Source organism: Cavia porcellus, unplaced genomic scaffold (genome assembly GCF_034190915.1).
Source record: "Cavia porcellus strain 051 isolate PalLab524CR breed Dunkin Hartley unplaced genomic scaffold, mCavPor4.1 scaffold_31, whole genome shotgun sequence".
In the NCBI taxonomy this organism is placed as follows: domain Eukaryota; kingdom Metazoa; phylum Chordata; class Mammalia; order Rodentia; family Caviidae; genus Cavia; species Cavia porcellus.
The window spans coordinates 31726343-31751174 of NW_026947514.1; the positions used below are offsets into that span (position 1 = coordinate 31726343).

Below are 24832 nucleotides of genomic sequence, written 5' to 3' on the forward strand. Positions count from 1 at the left end.
GCATCCAAAAGATAGGGAAGTGCTTATACCTTTAGGTAGACCAGCCTTCTTTCCCATAATTCCTGAGGAAAAGGATACGGAGATAGGGTAGCAAATCAAAAGAACAGACACATTCTGAGTCCCCTCTGGTGACTGCACAGTGCTGGGCAGACAGCTGATGTCCCAGCAGGTTCCTATGGGTTGAGCAAGGCTCACCTTTGCATCGACCCCGATGGGCCACACTCAAGGTCGGGTCTCGGCACTTGGCTTGCTGGTACTCACACATGGACTCATAAGACCGGCCATCGGAGGCACAGATGGGTTTGGGTTGAGTCCTGGAGCAGTGGAGGTTGCACTGCGGGTCCCGGTCACTTATTAGAAACTAGATTTGGGGGGCAGGGGATGAAAGGACAAAGAGGTTACTTTCATAAGAAAAGCAGGAGAAAGTGCATGATTTGCAGTACTGTTTTGCCTTAGCAGGCAAGTTTCACACAAACTCAGTTTTTAAAACCCTAGTGGTGATGGGAACTTGGCAAATGCAAAGTCTAACTGAGGAAGGCTTCTTCCACACATCAGAACAATGATGTCTAACATTTACTGATCACGATCAGGAACTGTGCCAAGAAATTCACATGCAGAATCTCACTAGTCAGCACAGCAACTCTGTAACAGAAACTGCCTATTCTTTAGACAAGGAAATCGAAGGCAAGGAGAGTTATGGGTACAATGTCACAGAGCTGTAAAGAGGAGAAGATGAATCTGAACTTGAATCTGTTAGAAATAAAATCTGGGGGGCTGGGGATTTAGCTCAGCGGCATAAGCACCTGCCTTGCAAGCAGGCGGTCATGAGTTCGATCCCTGGTACCGATAAAAAAAGGAAAAAGACAAAAAAAAAAAAAAAAAGAAATAAAATCTGAGCTCTAATCTCTAGGACATTTGGTCCCTCCACCCATGCAGATGGTTATGTAATGTCTATTTGATTACTTCCTCAAATAAAGAATTGATCAATCTCTAACTTCCATCTTTGGAAAGTTTTATCCATTAGATAATACTGAGCCCCAAATCTACCATCCTTCTATTTCTGCCCACGGCTCTCTGGCATAATTCAGTGCTTTTCTATGAGAAAGGTATTTCCTGATTTTAAAAATAGCAGTGATAATCAGCTTGGGAAATGCTGAGTTAAACAGATTTCCTTAGTCCTGGAATTCACAGACATCTTTTTGATACACTCTTATATACAGTGAATCTTCAAGAGGCATAGTGCATCAAAGATACCTGCAAGTTATTTGCCACTTCTCCTATTGACCTTTGGAGCTAAACCTAAGCATAGACCAGCCTCAGGAATGTGTTTGACCACTAAAATGCTGTGGATGTTGGAGGGCTCCTGGAGGAGGTTAGAAGAAGGCTTGCAGCTTCTTTCTTGCAGTACTCACTTAGGGGAAAGCAGTCACCACGTAAGATGCCTGACAACCCTGAAACCAGCACACTAGGAGAAATCCAAGTCAGTGTATTTCAAAACCATATAGACTGAGAAATGCCCAACAACTCCAGCACAGAGACTGGAGTGTGATGAAGCCTTCTGATGAGTCCAGCTCACCATTCAACTAAATGCAACTCCAGTAAAGAAAACAATTCCATGAGACGCCCTGGCAAGAACCACCCAGCAGAGCCCAGTCAGCCCACAGAACTGTGCAGGATGATAATGATCTATAGGATTAAGCTTGTGGTCATTTGCTGCATAGCAATCCATGACTAGGTCAAGACACATATATGATGCTACAGCTTCTAAACCTATCTGACCATGAACCTCTTTATCAGTGAACTATGTGTTAACCATATGACACAGCTGGAGAACAGTAACTGAACCAGCAACCCACGATGATCTACTGTACTTGAGCCTAGAGTGAGCTCTGCTTTCACTCACACCCTATAGTAGAGCCCTGGGGACGCTGAAGGCCCTCTCAGCAGGGCTGGAGAGATGACGCCTGGCAATGTCCTGCATGTACCGGTGGACCTCAGTGATGCTGAAGCTGACTGTATAATCACACCAGGCTCAGAGGTAAAAAAGAGGTGTGTACAGCCCTGCTTCAGCTGTACTGCAAGCCCTCTGTGTGACACACATAGGTGAGACCTTGTTGATCCTTTTCAACAACAGTATTGAAAGACCCAAAGGTAGCTCCAGACCAGTCTTCGAGAGTGTTGAAAACACTCTCCCTACTCCGACCCAATCTCGCCCCCAGACCCCAGCCACCCTCATCCTGCCCCAAATCTCAAGAGATTCCCCTCCACCTGTGCATTACTACACAGAGCACATCCCTGCTGTAAAGCCAGTCCCACCCACTACCTTGACCTCATCCTGGGTGCTGGATGCTCACCACAGAGAGACTGCTGCTGACCACTCAGCCCACAACATGGGCCTTGTCAGGATGGACAGTGCAGTGAGGCCCTCTCATCATGCTCGCAGGTTAGCCCCAAGTCTCGCCAAAGTTCAAAGGGGACTATCCTGATCACACCTTATGAGCACCGCACTGTATACAATCTAGTGTTCTAGGGTTAAAAGAAAGTGGCTAGGAAGTCAGATGCAAGGGAATCCATGGTCCCCCCAGTTACCACACAGAGAGGTGGGTGGCAACATGTCCACTCTCACACATCCCCTAGATTTCAACTCCCCTCTGGCTGCCCCTGCTTAAAACCCTGGAGTGGAGTACCACTGCCCTTGGGACCTCCACACAGTGTCTCTCCCAGTAGCATCTGACCCTGGGTCCCCTTTGGGCCTCTGTTCTGACTTCTCTGGCCCCTTGGCTCTCTGACAATCACTCACCACTCTGGCCTGTGGTCCATCTCTCGGGGCGCTCCCCAGGTCTTCAGATGCACTCTCCTCACTTCAGCCCCCCTCACTCTACTCCAGATTTGGGTTTATACCATCTCTTCTGGGGATTTTCCCCTGACTCTCACAGGAAAGGATGGGTCCCTGGAATCATTTCTCGCAGCTCATTCTTCCTTAATGGCTCTTAACGGTTTGTAACAATGAATTAATTTCTGTGATTTGATTAACAATGGGATCCCTAAAGCTGAGCTCTGACAGTGAGGATAACTTTTGGTGTCCCAGGCTCTTGCCACGGGAGGGCATCCCTGGGCCACTACTTCCTATAGTACTCAAAGCCTTGCCTTTCTCTAGCTGGGTCCTCTCCTGCACCATCCCTGCTGTGTTACTCAGTAGGCAGAGGAGGCCAGAGTCCCCTGCCCTTGCCACACTCAGAAGGACACTCATAAGGAGTGGCTCATAGAGGGCCTGATAGTGCCTGGAGGTCCTCACTTGGTGTCTGGCAGGTAGCCGGGCTCTTGGCTTTGTGAATTCCCTTTTGCAGCTGGGTCAGTGCTTTTGCTCATGGTGTTGCTCTGTCACAAGGAAAGGTGTGCAGAACAGGGAGTAGAAGTGCGGTTCTGCAGAGAAGTCATGGGTATGGGTCCCAGGAAAACACTGCATGCTGCTGAATCTTGCTGAAGTCACCTGACTTCCTGGGCATTCGTTTTCTTATCTGTAAAACGAGGATACTAATATACTCTGTGGCACAGGGTTACTTTGAAAAAAAACTAAACTAGTTAACATTTTGTAAGTTACATGTAAACTCCTGCCCATCTTCTTTCCTTGGAGTTTAAATGGGGGAGGAAGACTTGTTGGTTTTCTTTCTTCTTTTCTTTTTTTAAGAGAGAATACACAAGAAAAAAGGGAGACAGACAACAGGTTTTTCTTTTTTTTAAACCTACAGAGGTTATTTTATTGTCTGCTCTAAAGCTCACAAAAGTGAAAAGCTGCAGGCATCATGGGTAGCATTGAATTCCAGATCATAAATTCAGTTTGGAAATGGTTTGCGCTGCACCCGACACCACGGCAGCTATACCCAAGACCTGCTTAACAACAAGAGGAACACTCTGTCTGCACAGACAGGTTAAAGAGCCAGGCCCTACCTAGCCTGGCCACAGAAGGGGTTCTGTGTTTGAGAAGAGCTCCTGAAGGATTTCTGTCTAGAAATGACTGGGCCCTTGAGCCCATTAACACACTGAAGACAGCACAGAGCCATGGCTAAAGACCATCTTCAATCAATGGTGGTGTCTTGTTTCCATCTGTTTTGGGGACTGTATGTATTTATGATTGTTTTCTAAGCCAGGCAATGAGGTCTATAAAATGAGGCTTTAATAGGATGACTATGCTATCATACAAGAGATGACTCTGGGTCCACAGACACTAAGAATAATGTAGTCCTCCAATCTGCCACCCATCTGCTCATGGACTTGGTACCCAGTGAGTGAGCAGCAACAATGAGCCACCCCTGTCCAGGCTTAGGAAGCAACACACAGCCAGTGTGGTCCCTGCCCTCCATCAGCTCACCCACTAGGCTGGATGCACTAAGCAAGCAGAGGACGTGCAGTGTGTCAGCAGGAAACCACAGAGGTGCAAAGAGGGGATGTGATCCTAGGGACTCTGCAACATAACAAAGCCACACAACTCTAAGGAAATGGTCTCTGTCTACTCTGTCCTACACAGTAGCCCCTGACCACGTTAGGCACTGAAATATACCAAATTCAACTGAGCAACATTTAGTTGTGTTTAATTTCAGTTTATTTTAATTTAAATAACCATATGTGGCTAGTGGCTCCCATATGCAAAAAACCCATTCATAAAGTATACAAACCAAGAGGGGAGAGATGGTGGTCCTCAAATGAACTTCTGCTAGTTGAGCCAGGCTCACTGATTGGGCTAAAGAAAAAATGAAGCAGATTCCAAGAATAATCTCTGCATCTTGAAACTAGACAGTAAATCAGTTCACTACTTCTGGGTCAACAGCCAGGATATCCCAGGAATTTGTCACAGTCCAAGTGAATTCATGAGTGTGGCTTTTTCTTCTCTTTTTCAGGGGACAGGCTAGACACAGACACAGGCTAAAAGCACTCAGCATGAGGCTGTGGCTGTGGTCAGTTGTTTCATCACACATACAAAACTCAAAGAATTAGAGTCACATTGCTGGGACATAAACCCCTGGGGCCAGGAGTCCATTGCTGTAGGCTCAAGAACAATCATGATTGGCAGGAATTTTTGGTGTTGGACAGAGACAAGTGGTCACCCCCCCACAAGCCATCATTGAGTCATTTTCCACAGTGCATCTTCATGGAAATTCCCACAGATTCCCTTCCTCTTCCTAAAAGACAATAAAAGCAAAATAATAATGCCAAATGACTGCCTACTGCAGAAACCAGACAAAAGAGACTGGGACTATTGTGCATCTGCAGTTGTTTCTCCCCTCGCTCTCTCCTCCACCTCCCTGGAGAGTGCATGACTGCAAACATTTTGTGTTGTGCTCACATTGGTGAAGTAGGATGGACACTTGATTACATATAAACAAGTTATCCTTTTTACTAGGAAAGTAAGCTACTGACTGAGGGGCTGCGTGTGCCAGAGGAAAGATCAGGGTAAACAAAATCAAGGATAGACCAAAAATGCCTTCCATCTGAAGTGCATACACATTGGTTCCTGCCCTTCAGCCTCCAGAAGAGTAGACCAAGGAGACCACCCCAATACCACAAACTGTTAGGTTTGATGAGCTGCCAAGTTTCCATGACAATCAAAGAATTACAGAGTCAGCCTGAACTTCATCTTGGGAGGAGATGTTCAGTTCTAATAGAGAACTGTTACTAACTTCATTTCCACCTGCTAGTCCCAGGATGGTTTAACAGCCAAAACCCTACACAAGTGTATTTCTGGTAATCCATAGCTTGCCAGTTCTCCTAGGTATACAGAGGGCAAGAACCATGCAAAACAACCCAGTCAGTGTCTGGGAGAGTGAAGTTCACAGTTAGAACTCTTTAAAGGTCACAGGCCAAACTCAAAACAAATTTGTAGGTTTTCATTAAAAAATTCACAGGCAATACAGCTTTAAGTAGTCACTTGACATTTTTGTTTTACTTATCTATTGCTGTAAACAAAGTCACTCCAAAATTTAATGGTTTTGAATAGCCATTTCCCAAAATTCTTTGGGCTAGTAGGGCTCAGTGGGGAAGTTCTTCTGCTCTACACAGTGGTGGCTGAGGTAACACATCTGCCTGCATCAGCTGGGAGATTGACTGGTGCTGGGACATCTAATATGGCTTCACTGACCATGTTTTAGTTGGGGTGGCCAGGATGGCTGAGGACCCACTGAGCCTCTGTCTTCAGTAGGTTCTTCTTATTCACAATGACTTCATTTACCTCTCTCTCTCCCTTTCTCTCTCTCTCTCTCTCTCTCTCTCTCTCTCTCTCTCTCTCTCTCTCTCCCCGTCTCTCTCTTTCCTCTTTCCCTTCCTCATTCCCCTAAATATTTGCCTCTTTGCCACCTGACTTTTCTCCCCATTCAAGTTCAAATTCCACACTGCACTGACCTTCCAAGCTGAGTGCAGATGCTGCTCTGGGGGCAGCTGATAGCCAAGTAGGTTGGGGCCTCTGTGGGGAGTCCTCAACGCACCCTCTTACTTTCAACTGTGGCCTGTGCCATAATCAGGACTCAGTGAGCAATTGACTAGGTATTTCTTTCCATTCTTCCCCCATAGGCTGAAAGCTCCCTATGGGCAGGACCCAAGATCTGGGTGTCATGTCAATGGACCCCTGGTGCCCAGCAGTAGCCTGGCCAAGAGTGTGTCTTCCATAAATACTTCTGGCTTGGAAGGAAGCAACCCAAGGATTAGCAAGGTCAAGCTACTGAAGGGCAGAGACTCTAGGTGTGTTATTAGAGGCCCAGATTCTCCTTACCACACTTCTGCCTCCCTTAGTGTGGGGACATCAAGCACCAAGTCCCACAGAGTGGCTAAGGACCAAGGCACTTTGTTCTTAGCTCTGGGAAGAGTTGTGGGTTCCTTGACAGTGTTCCCTCAGGTGGACAGGAGAAGAGAAGGGCTTCAGAAGCAAAGAAACCTCTAAAACAGAGGCTATTTTTTTCAAAGTCGAACACAAGTTTGTATTTCCAGGAGGCAAATCAGTTACTGAAAAGAGGAAATGCCCCTTCCAGAGCCAATGCCTGGCCCTCCAGGTGGAGAACAGAGTTGCACACCTCTGTTTGCAGCTCCACCTCTTACACTACTGTCCACCTCCTGCCACTAAATACACTTTCCCATCTACAACACCAGACCTTGGCCCTTCTCCCCTAGGCCACATCTTTAGGACCAAAGAGCAGTTTTACATGAAAATACCACTTACTCACCCACTGTCGAATCCATCATCCCCACTGAAAACCCACATCCCCACTGGGGCCAGCTCCCGCTCACCCTTCCCTGACCCCATGGCCACTGCATTTACACAGGTGCGAAGGAGGCCTCAGCCGGAGGCTTCAGAGTGGGATTGGAGATGGAGGAGGGGAGATAAGGGAGGTCAAAGGGAAGATGAGGCCTGGCAGTCCCGCCCCTGCTCTTCCTCTGCACACCTCCACTGTGGCCTGACAGCTGCACAGCCGGCCGATGAAAGGCCTTTTCACACCGCTGAGGGAAAGCAGACACCACCCTCCAGCTGTGGGGCAGCTGGAACTACTTCTGTTGTTTTAGCCAGGAGAGGCCTGACCTTCTTCACCCCACCACCTCCTTCCCCAGGGAGGGATTTACTGGTCACTTCACCCACCCAGCGGCTTCCCTCCAACCCTGTCCCCCACAGCCATGGGAATGACTGGTCAAAACCCAGCAGTAAGGCTGTCTTTCACCAAGTGCCACTGCGGGGAAGGCCAGCGGCCTAGTGGGTTTGCAGGGGAGACCCTAGGGCTAAAGAGGCCCCATGCTTTAACTTACACTGACCAATTCTCTGCTCCCAAACTCAACCCCATGCCAGCCTTCTGAGAAAGGTGGGTGCACATAAAACATGAGTCAGAGCCCAGGAATACCAACAAAATGAAGCATTCTTCTAAGTGAAAGAAGCCAGACTCAGAAAACTATAAAGTAAGTGATTCCATTTCTATGACATTCTGGAAAAGGCCAAACGAAACAGACAGAAATCAGATCAGTGATCACCAGGTTCTGAGTGGAGGAAGCATAACAAAATGTTTGAGGATGAAGGAAATACTCTGCACCTTGATTATGGTAGTGGTTATACTTTGTTATATTATGGTAGTGGTTAGAACTTTGTTAAAATGCATAAAAGTGTGTATCTAAAATGGAGAACAGTACTACATCTAAATTATATCCCAATAAACAGAAGAGAAAAACATAAAACACAAAACTAAAAAAGAATAGCAATAATTCCAAAAATTGTTTGCTTTGAAGGGTCCATCGAACTCCCCGAAGGCATTCAGAGTGGTTTCTGGAGATTTTTCCTCCACCTCCTTCAATTACACAGCATCATGCTAGGTGCATTGCGGGTTATGAAAATAAACAAAAACTCAGGCTCTGCCCCCCAAAGCTGATCTAGTTGCAAAGACTGACATGGGTACAGCTAACCCCATGGGGACTGCACTTTTGAAACCAGCAAACAGGAAGCAAAGCCTATGTCTCAAAGAGACAAAAGGACAGAAGGTGTGAAAATGAGATGCTACAAAGTCTGAGAGGTGAGATGTCCACAGATGTCTCTTTCAAAAAGAATGAGAGAGAGGGGAGGAGCAGGGAGGGGAAGAGGCATCTACTTAGCAAAGAACTGCTGAGCACCTATTACGTCCCAGGGATACACAGAGTGCTGGGACGCTGTGGCTGACCATGTTCTGTGGATCAGACAAGAGGTTAATTCCAAGTAGAAGGGTCCAGCACTATTTCCAGGGAAAGGGCCATAAAATGGGCCATGAAATATTTCAGCAAGTAGAAAGAGATGTCTAAGGAAATTCTAGATATGGTAACAAGCACAGGAGCAGAAGAGTGGGCTAAATCCAAAGTGGGGTTTAGACATGACCATTTATGGAAGAAGAAAGGCTCTGGGGCCAGGGTGCAGGTGACATCATGAAGGGTCTTGAAAACCTTACAGCTGTTTCATTGTTTTGTTTTGCTTGTTAAAGAACCAGCAGTCAGTATAGGAAGTAAAGGACAAGGTCAGACCCAAGCTCTAGAAATCTCCAGCAGGAACATGAAAGACGGCAGAGAAGCAGCATAGAAGTACCATATACCTGATAAGGAAGCAGGGCAAATGAAAAACAAAGCAGGTACAGTTGAACAAAGGAGGTGGCTGTGTCCCAGTAATAAGCACAACCATACTCTAGGCCATGAGTTTAGCAAACCCAAACCTATCAGAGTTTCCCCTCCCTACCTCAGGGAAGTGACAGTTGACGTTTGATACACATTGTGTTTCTGAGCCAGATTTGGCTGGTTATTCCAAGCCAAAAAGCAAATGCACCAGGTGGAATCTGAATCCTCTGCATGAACTAAGAGCACTAAGAAACAAATAGCCAACTCTGCAGGAAAAGGGGTTGCTGCCCCATCACACATGCTCCACCAGGCCTGATGAGAGCTCCCCAAGAACAAGAGGGCAAAGTCGGAACACCAGTAAGCACGCATCTCATCATGAACAGAGCTCAAATATCCTTTAATTTCCATGAGCACCCTCAGGAAAACAAAGCTTTCAATCACAGGTAAAAGCACGTCTGTTTCCAGCTTGCACCGCCCCCTCCAGTAGCTAAATATTAACCAAAGAACACAGGAAACAAGAGCTGGGAGACAGCCATGTGCCCACCCCTGTCCTCATCCTCAAAGTCTGCCCACCACTGTAAATAAAAAACCCTCTCATTCCAGATTAGATAAACAGAGGGATCCCCACAACTCAGGACCCAAATTCCTAGCATCTTCACATTCCACAAACACTGGGGAAAATAAAGGTGAAGCTGATGATATGACCAACGAGCAACAAAGGGGTCAAGTATCTGGGTGCATCCAAGAGACTATGGATGGCATAAGTGAGGCCTCAGACCTGTGAGGGTGCAGAGGCAGAGGACAGAGGAGTTGCTTCTCAGTGCCTGTTTGGTTCTCAGTGTCTCCATGACACACACAGCTAAAATGACACTATCTCTCTGACCAGCAGGAACAATGTATTCAGCCAAGGCTAGTTCTCCTTACAAAGGTCTCCCGCACACGCCTGCAAGCTCTGCCCAGCTCCATGCTCCAAGTTTCCTCTGAGTACTGTGAACAGCAGAAATATGTGACATGTCACTGAGCATACTGGCTGATGGCAGGAGGGCCTGGTCACCGTTCTGCACCATCTGTCCCTGCTCTTCCATACTCTGTCCCATCATCATTGGTAGCATTTTGCTCCCAGGGACATGTGATGTATTTCACAAGTCGGGGACAGAGTAGGGAAGGTTAGTCATGAGTAACAGAGCAACGACTATGGCAGGCATGACTGAGGTTGGTCCCCATCCAACTCTGGTCAGTGATAGCCCCACTGGTTGGAAAGACATGCTCCCAAAAGAGACAGAATCGTTTTCACGGGAGACTTGATGAGATTCTGAGCAAAGTGGAAGGTAGGAAGCCAAAAGGGTATTCAAGAGATTCAAGACCCCTTTGAGAGATTCTGGGCACTCACAGAAGGCTACTTCAGGGTGTAGATGACAAAGACACACAAAAATGAGGCAAAGCGGCCCTACTCTGGCACCTGGACTGACAGCTTTGGCAACAGCTGGAGACAGCTGCCCAGGCCCAGCCCCGCATGCTCTCTCTTGTGCAGATGCTGCCAGCAGCAAGTTTCCTTAGGCACAGGGGCAAGATGTGACTGGTTTGTGGAATTATTTAAGGCACCTCAAAGTAAGGACTGGGGGGATACTGTTGAAACAGATGAGGGTCTTAAGTCACTGTAATCTGGGAACAAATGTAAATGGCACCATTTTGTAATCACAGACAGAAGAGACCTGGAAGTGGCAGATAGTTATAAGAGCTGGTTATTGGGAGACAGGTCCACTCAGCAGTGGTGGGGGTCAAATAGGCAGCTTTGGACTCAGGGAGAACTTGCAGAGGCAGTTGTGGATCCAGAGACCAATTTTCAATTAAACTATGATGGAAACAATCTTAGGCTCCCAGACTGGTCCACAAAATGCCTCTAAGTCACAGTGGAGCTAAAATCAAGCTAATAACCCTTGGTCCAGAGTTACAAGGAAAGTTGGAGGCAGTGAGAGTTGGATAGTTCTCCAAAGTAAAGGGTCAGTCTGCTGGACCCGTTCGTGAGCCAGGCACATGTGACACACACACACACAGTCCATATTCAAAAGAGCCAACTCTGAAGAGCCCTCAGATCATCTTCTGAGAGACCAAGATGCTTGCAAAACCTGGCACTGGAAGTCTTTACTTTCCTCTACTTATGGATACTCCTGTCAGATGCGAGCTCTTTAATGTCACAATCTGGTGAGTGAAGTTCCTATTTAGTGAAACCACATGTACTACAGAGGCTCCTTTTCCTCCTCTTCACAATCTAGAAAGTTTATATTTGTAATCCAATAAAAGGGTTATTGGAATTCTGGCAAATTAATTCCAATCTACCACCTCCAATGCAATCCACAGTAAGAATAGATACTAAGACATTTACAGTTAAGGGCAGCCAAGGGGTCCTAAGTTTGATACAGATGAGGGTTCACGGAACAAAGGCCTTGACCCAGGGTCTAACCCGGATTTTATTCACAGGTGAAGAAGGCAGAAGCTAAAGGATGAGTGACTGTGAGAATGGCAGGAATTGTGTGAGTATAGTGAGCTGGACTAGCTAGGAAGCTGGAAAGCACCTCTACAATATGCAGAGGAAGGGTATTCGAAAAGACCAATCTGCATAACACAACTGAGGTGGCCTTTAACATTTAGGAGGCTGTTGCTTCAGTCTCTGATATGCAAACTTTTTCTGCCTTGGGAAGTTATAGCATCTTACCTCAAGGCTAGAACCCAGTTGACAGTCCTGGAGGGTTGCTCCACCATCCCGCTGGTTTCAACCATTTAGAGAGAGACACTGTGGTGAGGAAACAGGACTGTCACCTGGCTTCAAAGATTACACATCAGCACCTCAGCTAGCCCGGTTTACCTTGCTTAGAGCCAGCTGAAGGGCAAATGAAATTGTTTAGACAGCTCCATACATACCACTACATGGAGACAGGGCCAAGTTGAGCCAGAGTGGAGGTAATTGTTCTATACTGAAGAAGCCATCTGGTTGGTTTTCTGTACTACCCACAGATGCCATGGACACTTCTAGTCCCTCTTTCAGGAAGCCAGGTGAGCTCCCAATGCAGCTACAGCCCAACAACCTCCTGAGCAATGCAGAGATTCAAAGGGCCCCCCAGATTTAAGCCATTCACACTGAAAGATGATCATTCATCTGCCTGAACCTCCTTTCTCCCTCTGACAAAGGTCCACATTTAGCACTCACAAGTTTACTTCTCAGGATTCTTGGTGCTACTGTTGTTCACTTTCTAGCCCTAGAAAATATCTATGTACTCATGTACCAGGCATGAGATGCCCCAGCTCCTAAGCTTACTGTCCTTATCCATCCAAAGAGGCCCTAAGTAGCCCACCCACAATAAAAGACAAATTCCAAACACCTCAAGAAGACACAAAAAGTATTCCACCCTCCTGGCTCCCAGAAGTGATTCTGCAGCTCTATAACAACAACACAGAGAAGCTGGTACTCTCTCCACATGTGTGCCTCTTTCACTCAGGCCAGGCCCTATGGTACACAGAGAAACACTTTTTGCGTTCACTCACACAGTGAAGCAATTTCCATTGACAAGGGAGATAACAGAAGAGGAAATGCTTTATCCATAGCACTTGAGGAAATCTACCCCCTTACAGCCCTAAGTCCTGGGAGGAGGCCGAGCAAGTACAGATGAAAACAATCAGAAGAGGAAATCCCAGTCTTGCTGTATCATGGCATTCTGTCGGGGCCGTGTGTGTTTAAACTGTGCATTTCCTTTATTGCAATTTCTTCTGTCATGTTAAGACCTTGCTGCTCTCGTACCTGACTTCAGATCACCAAACACAATCATGTATGAATATACACGTGAGTACGCACACATGCACAATCACATCCATAACACCTTCCAAGTTGTTTAGAGACAAAAAAGAAGAAATACGTTTGGCCTGCGTGGAATTGCATTTGTCACAGAAAAGCTGAGCTCCCAGACTATCTCTGGCTCAAAATTCCCCCTGTGTCACTCAGACAAGGATTGATTACAGCTGTCCAGAGCTCAGGCTTAGCTCCTTCACACAACTATGAGGCTGTTCTGAGCAGGAGAGAACCCTATTGACCCAATGGGGCCAAGCAAAAGTAAATAAAACCACCTCCAATTCTACAGCAGGAATGGAGGACCAGAGGAAAACCAAAACAAACCCACTCCTGGGGGAGAGAAAGAGTGATTCTTCCATATGCTAACCCTTTAGTTCCTTGGCAAAGAGATCATCTTTCCTTGAAAGATAAAATCTTACATTTGATTTGAAAGAATCTTTCTCTGTTAGTCCAGACATTTCTGAGCCTAAGGTCTAGGCTGCCCGCAAACATGGAATTAGGTGACCTGATGGAATGACACTTAGTTCCACACTTAGCAGGTCTTACCACTCAAATAGTGCTGGGTAAATAGATGGCAAGGGTGGGCTGAAGCTGCTCAGAGAAACTGCAGGGACATCAAGCGAGGCTGCCACTCCCAGGGACAGAAATTCCCTCATCAGGAATCCACAGGTTCCTGACACTAGCACACTGCCCCAAAACTCTGGGTCTAAACCCCTTTCCAAAAGGGTTCTCCAGACTTCTTGCTGACCATAGAAATGCCAGTTTATAGCTCATCAAAACTAAAGCAGAGTATTGTACATAAATATGATATATTCCCATATAAAACATACATATAAATAGCACATATATACATGCATACCTCCTCCCACCAAAAGACAAAGAGAGACTAAAAAATAGAAAGTACATCAAAATGTTAACAGTGCCTATCTCCAGTAGGAATACAGATGAATGATAGATGGATTTGGTATTTTTCTTTGTACTTTTCTTTAATTCCTACAATTTGTCTACCGTAAAGGAATGAGGGTGAGAGCCCCAAACAAAACTCCAACCAGTGTGACCCACACCCACCTCTAAAGCAAGGTCATGTCCAAAGTTCTACCCTAAATCTTGGTGTCACTGCAGACAGTGGCCCAAGCAAAATGAGAGACTGAAAGACGCTGTCTAAACATGAAGAGGACAGGGAAGGGTCATCTCAGGGAGGTAGAGCCCATTTCCTGTTCTAGTGCATCACATGCAGGGCTCTCATGAAGTTGGCACGGGCACTCTGAACCCTTCCCAAGGGTGTCATTAGCTTTGGAGGCCCAGGTGCACTTGAGGGCAGCATCTGTCCAGGCACAAGCTTCTCTTCACATGGTCTCTCCAGGAGCATCTCTGAGTGTCTTCAGACAGGACAGCCTCCAACCTTCCTTTCCAGATCCATGTTGTGAGGTCCAGCCTTAAAAAGCCACCTGTACCTGCTGTCAGTCTACAGGTGTGGGTGAGTACAGCATCAACCAAAGAAAGGGAAGGGACAAAAATCACGTGACTAAAATCAAGACCTCAGAGAATACGCAGCCCCTGCCCCAGGTGTGGGAGAGAAGCAGGGACTATCTGTACCCCAACACTCCTGAAAAACACCTTGGGAACAAAACTTCTCTTGCATTGACTTCCTTACAAAATAACTCAAAACCTACAAGGTAGTTTCACATCCTAACTCCACAGCTGGCCTCATTCATTCATTTAACTAAATATTTCTTAAACTTATTCCACGTTCGGAGGGCCTGATCCTAGATCCTTGGTACTAATGAGCTGCAGAGTCAGGCCCTAGGAGCAGAATTCAGAGCAGTATTAAACCAAAGCACCCATGCCCAGTGAACTCCTGGGGAAATAAATGTCTTTCTAAGTCTAAATCAGCACAAAGACCCACTGCCTCACACACACACACACACACACACACACACAGACCTGACCCAGGAGAAAAAATGGTTTCTAAAGAAAACCCCCCAAAATGGTTAGAAGTTACGCAGGACAACTCCAGGGTGTTCAGGCTCATCGAGTCTGAGGCTATGCTGAGGCACAGGGCTGATGGCCTCCCACTGCAGCCTCCTGGGGAACAAGGCTCTAGGAACACTTGCCCTCTACAAGAAATATTCCTTATAGTGCAAGAGAAAAGGTCATCTTAAAACTGTCTCTCTTTATCTTAACAGAGTGCATCCTCCCTAGGCCTGATGCACTCCAAAGTCTCCCTAAAGATGATGCTTAAAGTAGATTCTGCTTTGCTTTAATAGGAGCAGATTCTCTACACCAGATCTCAACCCCCTGGGGTCTCAGTACCCCAGAAATCTGCCTGCATCATTATATTTCTGTGCAAAAGTTCTTAGAAAGAAAACTATATTTATCTGACCTAGACTATAAAACAACTAATTGCATGGCTAAAATTTCAAAGCATTCTTGGAGAGAGCTGGAAAGGAAAAGATCATAGTAGAAATACATTTTCAGGAGGTTCCCTTTGACAGTGTGTCTTCAATATACCAGACCCAGAGCTGGTATTTTAAATAAACTAAACAAGGCATCAGGTCCTGACAACCCAGGAGGTAATATTTGGTATCCCACTTTGCAGATGGAAAAACTGAGGCCCAGAGGAAGTAAGCAAATGCTCAAAGTTACACAATCAGAATTTAAACCCAGGTCTATAACCCCATTATTATTATTATTATTATTATTATTATTACTATTATTATTATTGGTACCAGGGATCAAACTCAGGACCTTGCACTTGCCAGGCAGGTACTTTGCCACTGAGCTATATTCCTGGCCATGGCCCCATTATGACATCAAAAGTGAACCCAAAAGTGAAGGTTCAGCAAGTACAAAAATTCAGTCTGTTGTGGCTGTTCTTGTATAATTGGGTAAAGATTCCTAATAACCCTACCAACCACATTCTCATCTCTTCCCAGTCATTCCCTTTTTAAAAAATGGGACAAAAGGAGGGTGCAGTGGCACATTCCAGGAGTCCTAGCATGCTGGGAGTCTGAAGCAAGAAGATCACAAGTTTGAGCCCAGCCTGGGCAACTTAATGAGGACCACTAGCAAAATACAAAAATTTTTAAAGGTTGGGATGTCAGGGATAAGCTTAGGGTAAAAGACCTTGGTTCAATCCCCAGTATAACACAGAGAGAGAGACAGACAGACAGACAGACAGACAAGGAAAGAGAGGAAGAGAGAGAGGGAGAGGGAGAGAAGGAGAGAAAGGGAGAAAGAGAGAGAGAAACAGGATGAAATTCTGAGTCTTCTTGGGCCATAGCACCTGGGCCAGGAGTAACTTTCCAAGACCCCACACTTCCGGCCCCGGGTTCAGCCCCACTCCACCCTTCTTGCCATGCCTGGCTGGACTGGGGATCTCCTCCTACTCCCTGAATATGGCAAGGTGAGAACATGAGCAGCAAAATTCAGAATCAAGTCTGCCATCCTGTCTCCCAGGTAGAGGAAACAGGTATTGATGGGGTGGGAGCAGACTAATTCAGTACCCCAGCTGCTGGTCAGCTGTGACACGGTGAACAGAAATCAGATCCGAGCCTTTGATGGGATGCAGCAGGGAATGCAACAGTGCTTGGCCAGGTCCTCTGTGCTGGGCAGAAAGTGCTGGGCAGGTGCTGAAACGTGGGTTTAATGAGTCAGACTGGGATCTGGTCCTCGCACAACGGACCCTCAAGATTTCCCTTTATGAGCCTCAGTTTCCTCATCCGTTAAGAGAAAGAAATACGGCAGTTCTAGTGTTACTGGCGGTTCTAGAGACAAGAGAAATAGGCTACACAAAATGAGTGATAAGTCTTTACTGTTTTCACTATCAATAGAGTTCTTCACCACAGTGTGGCTGAAGCTAGCAGAGATTCTAGGAACTGGTTTGCCAGCGAGGCTGAACGTTGGCTATCTTGTGAAAAACCCAGTTTTCTTTGTATAATATTTCACATTTATATGAATACATTTCTTTCTAATTCATATTACAGTGGTTTTTCAACCCGTAGCAGTATAAAGAACCGTGGCAAAGAGAAGTGGAAACTATTTTAAGTTCCAAAAAGTTTTAAGTTTTAAAAAAGTACAGTTGTTGCTAACTATAGTGAAAAACATCTTTTGTTTTGCAGAGATGGTAATAATGACTATTTAAGTGGGAGAAAAACCTTATTTTAGCCCCATAATTGCCAACCTGAATCTTCCAAGTACATATTACTCCCCTGAATGTTGACTTTTTATGAGTGTCACTGGCTAAAAGTAAAAGTAACACAAAAATTTTACCGTAGGATTGTATTTTACAACAAAATTTTACCCCTTCTTCCCCATGCTATGCTATGGATAAAACTCAGAAAACCATCTCAATTAAAAGTTTTGCTTTGCACGCCATAATGTTATGGGTCACCTGACATCTACTAACTTTTTTTTTCGAGACAAGAGCTCAATGTGTAGCTCAGGCTGGCCTCCCAGCAATCCTCCTGTGTGCTGGGATTGTAGGTGTGTGCCCCTACCCGGCACACCTACTAATCTTTAACACCTTCCCAGCACTCACCTCTGAGAATAAAATCTGATTTGACATCAGAAGGGCTTTGTGTCTTCAAGAAGTTTGAAAACTACTGCTCTAAGTTGGTTTAGCCTTGTATATCTTATCTCAAAATTGGTCTGTCTGGACTCATGGGATGACAGGTGGTGACAGAGGCAGAAGTGGGTGCCACCAACCCACAAATACATTCAGCCCCAAAGGTGCAGGCTTTGCTCCACAGCAACCCACTCAGCCCATCCCAAGTACTGGTCACTGGGAGAGGAAGAGGCCGCCACTGCCCTGCCAGCGTCTCTCCCTCTTCCGGTCCCCAGGCCCACAAAGCCGCCTTTGAATGAATACAGTCAGGGCCTCTGGGGTGGTCAGAACAAAGACTGAATGTGCCTAATCTGGCCATTGAGAGCAGGGAATGAGGGCTGCACCTGTAGGAACAATGCCGCATCTGAAGCCCAAATGGGCACCACAAGGTCCCTCCGGCTCTCACTGCCTCCGTTCCTCTGACTCCTTTGTGGGGTCTTTGTTCTTCACTTCCACGGCTCCTTTCACTCTCATCCCACCCCCAGGGAGACAGAGGAGGTGTGGGGCTGCTCAGGAAGCCTTCGGAAGTACCCAGGACAGTGAGGGGCCCTCACCTGTGTCTCTGCCGGTCCCCGTGTCGCCAGCCTGCCTTCTGCTACAAAGCATACCCACATTTACCAACAAAGCAATGACCCACCATCCCCTCCCATGGGCTCCTTGGGAAGCTGGACCTGTTTGGAAGCCTCACCCGGGATCCCCATCTCCAGGCACCCCAGCTATGAACTTGTTTTATTTTTCTTCTTATTTGCAGTTTTAGGGACTGAACACAGGGCCTTGTGCATGCTAGGCAAGAGGTCTAAACTTCCCAGGATGGCTTTGAACTTGCAGTCCTTTTGCTTCAGCCTCCAGAAGAGCTGAGATTACAAGCCTGTGCCACCATGCCCAGTGGTAAGGGTGTTTGCAGCCTCTGAGCAGGCTCTCCACCACCCATTGCATGCCAGTGGTGAACTGATAAGCAATTTAGGTTTCAGGTAATGGGATGGCAAAGCCATTCAAGTTGGGGACTTCCAGAACAAGGGACTGGCTCCAAGGCTCTATCCCCAATGAGGCTGTCCCCTCCCTTCTTGTCCCCTGCTTCCCCTCTTCTCCCAATCCTGCCTTTTAGCCTGACTCAAGCTGTATAACAGGAGAAAAAAGCAGCGAACACTCATTTGATGAAAAGAGTCTGCAGTAGAAAGGCAGATTCCAGCTGAAAATCTGGAGTCCTTCAACTCGATGTCAAAACTCAGCCGTCTCTTTCCCTCCATCCCCCATCTTTCTGCACACAGCCCTCTGGCTCCCCAACTGTCACCAAGTCCCCTTGACAGCACCGCTCGGGAGAGGGGGGTGTTGATTTTGTGAGCAATGCAAGACCCAGGGCTGCCACAGCTTCCCTCAGTGGGCCCTTCCACCAACTGAGTACTCACCACAAATCTTTCCCTGCAGCTAAACAAAGTCCCCCATCCTGCAATTAAATTTATTTCTTATTGATCAATAATTATTTCTTGAGTACGCACAGAAGGCTGACCCTGGTCCTTCCCCAGGCTGCCAAAAAACATGATGTGGCTGCTTCCTTCCAGTAACCAACACTCTGGTAGAGAAGGAGAGACCAACAAACTGGGGCCACAGCCTGCGTACCACATCCGTGACTGTTCAAAGGCCCGGGAGGCTGTAGGTCTGGGAGGCCACCAAGGTGGTGTTGGAGCAGCCACTTCTGGCAGGAGAGTTACCAGCTTTTCTTGGTGGAGGGACCCGGGAGCTGTCAGCGGGGAGAGCATCTTGGGCAAAGGAACCTGCGTGCTCAGGACCCTGGGCAGAGGTCAGTGTGACTGCATGGGGAACCCAAGGCACCCCTCAAGCCAGCAGCTGCCCTGGTGAGGTTGGAGTCGGAAGCCACTTCACAAATCAGGGCGTGTTTTCTGTTGCTTACCCAGACACAGGGGCAGAACCGACTGAAAGGGAAAAGAATAAGCACAAAACAGACAGCAAAGAGATGCTGGCACAAGTCCAATCGCTCTGGACTGGGTGGGATGGAAAGAAGCATCGGTGTAGGAGATGGTGTAGACGAAGAGTCTGTAAATGTCGCCTGGTTCCAGCCTGTTTCAGTAAATGTGATGGAATTGGGTCACCTCCTGCCTTCCTGCTCTGGCCAGGCGCAGTTCGGGCCCTGGGGGGTGTGTGTCCTCGCCTGTGGAACCAAGCGTCTCAGGCGTTGCTCTCTGGCGACAGCCTCTTCTCAGACCGTGGCTCCAAGCCTCTCATGGGAGACTCTCCTGAGCCCAAACCCAGATGCCAGCAACTCCCGCTTCCTGGTCCTTTCTCTAATGTTTCCAGGGCCCCATCTTCAGACTTCTTAACCCCAAAAGGCAAACCCAGGGAACAGGCTGCCATCAAGTACCCAGGAAAAAGTGGCTGGAACCGGCCATGTTACCCTGTACCCACTCATCTGCCAAGAAGAAAAAAGAGGCCTTCTCCAAAGCCATGGTTCGGTTCAGGTTCAGGCAATCTAAACACAATGTTCCACAACAGAGGAGTCAGAATCCCTCACCTTGCCCAAAAGCATGTCCCCCACACCCCAGAAATGGATCAGGCACAGCCAAGTGGCCCAGGGCTCTAAAGTGAGGGACCTGACACTGACTCGAGGGCCCCATGGTGTTGGAAGAATGGACATCGGAAGTGTCTCCAGCTGCAGGGGCACGTGTTCTGGAGCACAGCTGGGGTACAGTCACCCCGGATGAGGCCAGGTGTGAGCAAAGGACGGAACAAAACTAGGAATGATCCAGAAACAGGCAACAGAAGCATGCATGGGTTTGAGGGCTGTCCCCAAGTAGACTTGTGGTTCAAGGTTGCTCTTCCTGGCCTTGTCCACACCCGCTTAGAGTAGGATTTCCACAGTGTAGAGCCACATTTACCAGGTTCCATGTGAGACCCTGCTTGCATTTCCAGAAAAGACACTGGTCTCAGCTTGGCCCAGAAGCCAGAAAGTGGCCTCCTTGTAAGAAGGCTCCTCACTCACCTCCTCTGTCACCCTGACACCTCAAGCTGCTACTTCCATATCTATGCCAAGAAAGGAGCCCCAACACATCTGTCCAGGTTCCCAAAGACTGCCCAGCTGGGTATCATCCAGATTCAACATGCTCTTTACTGACTTCTCTTCCCTGGAGACCACACCACTCCCTTCTTATTTGGGGACTCAGACTCCCAAAGAAGCCTTGAAGATTCAACCCCAAGGTTCTGGCCTTACTCACATGGCTTCCAGAATATCTATCTAGAACAAACACCCCAATGTCCTGGAAAACACTCAATATCTCAGACATCTCTGTAGCCAAACAATATTTAAAAGCAAGATTTTTGGAATCAGGTAGACCAGAATTTCAATCCCTCAGCCCTGTCACTTACTTGCTGTGACCTTAAGAAAGTCACCCATCCTCTCTGAGTCTCAGTTTTTTCATCTGTGAAGAAAGAATATGATTCCATGGGTTGCTCATGAGAACTGGTGACAGGATATGTACAGTGTGCTTAGCACAATGCCTGACGCACTGTTAACACTTAGTCGATGGTAGCCATGTGTATCAGAGTGCTCCAAGGCACTCAGACTAAAATGAGATGGGGGAGGCAAAGGGAACAGAAAATATTCAGCAAGCTCCAGCTGGGTGCCCCATGCTTTCTTTTACAGATCAGCACAAAGAGACCTCTGATGTGGACCTCAGATGCTGCCTAGGCACCCAAAGCCAAGAGATGCCACCTTAAGAAGGACTCTTCCTGCACCATTCAGGAGCTTGACACTCCAGGGGAGGCTCCCAGCTTCCCGGAGGGGTTTTCCTGAGAGCTCCGGAGACTCATTCCTCCAGTATGGAGACACTTCCGGTGTCCACTCCATCTCCTGCTCCAAAACCCCCAGTACCCACTCCGTCTGACACCTGAGGGTTGGACAGACACATTTTCCTGGCTCATCCTTGGGGACCTTAGAATAAATGTGGAAAATAAGGATAAACATAAGGAGAAAAAGCATAAATGTGCATCATTTAACTATTCAGCCTCAGAAGATATGTGATACTAATAAACTCCACTCAGATGGGCACATTCATTGGACAAAATGGAATTGGAGGAATTCAGGAATGACCTAATTTTTTTGCAAATTGATACGTGAGTCAGGCTCTTATTTCACTCATACTGTGAAGTAAAGATCCTAGGAAACAGAAAAAAAGTTCACCAAAGAACACCGCGGCACCCAGCCACCCTACCCCAAGGATCAGAAGGATCTAGAGCTGGAGTCTACTGCAGTTTGCAAATCCAGCTATAAAGCTGTCTGGGCTGGGCCGGACCCTCACCCCCGGCTGGCTCTGGCTCCGGCCTCAAACACACTGAGCCTGCATAAACAAACAAGGGATTACGCTGACCCAGACTACGAGGAGACTGCATTTTTGCTTTCTGAAAAAGATGCAATCTGCCAAGAAAAACCATCTCTGATTCAGACAAGGAAAATCTCGAAATAAATTAGAGCTACTCAGAGGCATGGCACAACCAAAGCAGCCTGTCTGCTTCCTGGAGGAGGAGGAGGAGGGCTTAGAGGAGGTCAGCCCAGCCTCCTACTTCCCAGCCTGGCGGCCAGGAGCCAACACCAGCCTCGTGAGTGCCAGCCTGAGGCTCTCACAGATACTAAGTTTGTCCTCCAGGCCTGGCCCTAGGCAAGTCTCTCCTCTGCCTGGGCCTCAGGGCCGTGCTCCCTGGACTTTCCTCAAGGCATCCCTTCTCCTTGGCAGAAATCGCTCTGCGCAGAGCCCTCATCTCTCCCTGTTCTCCTTATCCAGCTCCCTGCCACCATCATCCGGCCAGCACTGCTCCCTGCCCCCTTGTGTCTATTCCCTCCACTTTCCTTCAAGGCTCCCTCCTAACTTCACATCACAGGACAGAAGGGAACTCTGCTCTGTTACCTCTGGCCAAGGTGGCTTGGGAGTCCCTGCTGGCTACTCAGTGCTGCCAAGCGCTGGTTCAGGAGTGAACAGGCAGTGAGGACCAGGCCCTTCCCATGCCTTTCAGAAAACCAGAGCAATGGCCAGAGAAGTGGGCTTGACCCAGCAACCCTGCACCTCCCCTGAGGCTTCCTGCAGATGAGAGGTCTCTCCACACCACCCCACTGAGTCCAAGTCCCATTAGCTCAGAAGCTAATGACCTCCCAAGCCAAAGCTAAGTGCTTCCAAAGATTTGTATTTTACTCAAAGTCATTTGGCACTTGGCAAAGTGGACTCTCAACCAGTCATATGAAATAAACACAGGAGTTCAAGGCTGAGGCCTAGTTTTGTGGCCTCAGAAATGTTTGACTCAATCGGTGCCTCCATCCCCACACCTATAAAATGGACATGATCATGGAACCACCACATGAGGTTATTCAGAGCAGAGTGAACTGCAAGACACACAAAGGATTTGCAATTGTGCCTGGGTCAAAGGAGACACTCGAATAATGGTAGTCACTGTCATCATTGCCACTTGCAAGTTCCACACCTATTACGGTTCTTGGCTGCCTATTTGGCATCCTACTCTCGGGACTACAACAGACAACAGAACAATCATGGACCCAGGCCTGGTCCCCAGAGGAGCAGGAAGTGTGGGAAGAACATGGTTTCCAGGCACTCTGACAGGATTTGCCGTGCACAGAGAAGAAGTGGAGTTTGCTGTCTCTCAACGGAGGCCACGTGCTCCCCACTCTGTGGGACCACTGAGACCTGGGCCATGAAAGGAAGGGAGGTTCTTCTGCAAGAGAGGGAATCCCAATGCCAGCCCAGCCCACCACTGCACCACTCACCCCATGTGCCGTTCTCGCTTCTCGTCCTCAGCCTCTGAACACCCGCAGGACCAGCACGGCCTGCCCATGCTGACTGGAAGCCTGCAGCAAACAGGATAGCTCGGTCCTCCCTGGCCCCTGGCTGAGGCTTCTCTTGAACATAGCCCAGGGGTCGGAGTGGCCTCACTTCTTTTCTGCTCTCAGAAGACCCCTCCGGAAGATCCTGCACTTGCCCTTTACACTGCCATCTAGCTGAACACAGTTTATCTGTGTGGGTCCCCTGGACAGGCAGCTCACACATTCTGCCCAGGTTTGGTAATCCTGAGGCAAGAGCCAATTCTGGAGACTGAAGAAAAGAGCTCAGGATCTTCAGCAGCCCGTCAGGCCTCAGCTCAGAGGGTCCCAAGAGGAGCAGAGAATACCCCAAGAGAAGAGTCAGAAGACTTTTAGTGTTGGCTCAGCTTTTTTTATATTTCTCAGTCTTTCCTGGTGGTCTGAGGTACAAGCAGGAAACTGGGCTTCATTTCCTGCTCTGCTCTCTGTGATAAGAAAGTTGGAGTAAGAACAACCTCAAGCCTCCAGTGAACCTTCTGGAAGGAGCCTATCTGGCTTTAAATGGGGCCCTCCAGAGGACCAACAGCCTGCACACGTCTGTTTACCTCACTCAGGGTTCAGTCACTTGGCTGAGGGGAACCTGAGCCTCCTGGGTGCTCGCTCACGTTCTCAGTGCTGGAGACCACGTGGAAAGCAAGAAACCAGAGTCTCTGCTCCTGCTTAATATTTTAGGGAGTTGGGACAGACAGACACACATACAAATAAGTGAACGAAACAACTTCAGACAATGATTTGTGCTCTGAAAAAAATAAACTAAGCCAATCTGAGCAACTACTTTGAAGATAACAACACACAATATTTTGACCATTGTGGATTTCCTATTGTCTTGTTTTTGAAATTCTGTATCTTTGTTTTTTGTTGGGTATTTGTTTCTCTTTAAAAGAAAAGAAAACAAAGAAAGAAACCAGGCCAATGGCCCAGCACAGGACGAGAGCGTGTGGCTGAGGAAAGACTCCCCAGGGTGGAAGCCAACATTTGAGTATACTCATGGGTGTCGATTGGACGGGCCGCCCCCACAAATGTAGGGAAGCTTGTGTTCCTCCTCTCAATGGCCCTCAGTCTAGTAGAAGACAAAAGATGCACAAACATGCGTAAGTTGCACCCTCACCATGTCCTACCCTACGGAAGGAGGGTGGAGAGGATGAGGGAGGAGAAGGACAAACATCAGCACTCCCACAGTGCCATGAGAAGGCACTGCGGGTGATATCATTTAATACACAGTTTTAAAAAGGTTCACCCAAGCTGCTCCATGCGGAAGGATGAGAAAAGCCACAAGTAGACTCTGGTTACCCAGGAGGCAGGGACAGCAGCTGAGAGGCCACACACAAGCGTCAAGAGTTCTCTTGCACAGCACGGCAAGTACAGTTAATAACAATATCTCGTGAAATGACTGACAGAATGGGTTTCAAGT

The 24832-nt window shown here is 47.6% G+C and overlaps 1 protein-coding gene across 6 annotated transcripts in view; it reads right to left on the reverse strand.

The window, feature by feature from the left end:
• Window positions 1–24832, reverse strand: part of Smoc1 (SPARC related modular calcium binding 1) — a 148234-nt gene that overhangs the window by 74578 nt on the left and 48824 nt on the right. For all 6 annotated transcript variants that reach the window (XM_013155262.2, XM_063241320.1, XM_013155259.2 and 3 more), the window contains exon 2: window positions 196–361. In XM_013155262.2, the coding sequence (XP_013010716.1) occupies window positions 196–361 (166 nt within the window). The remainder of the gene's footprint in view (window positions 1–195; window positions 362–24832) is intronic.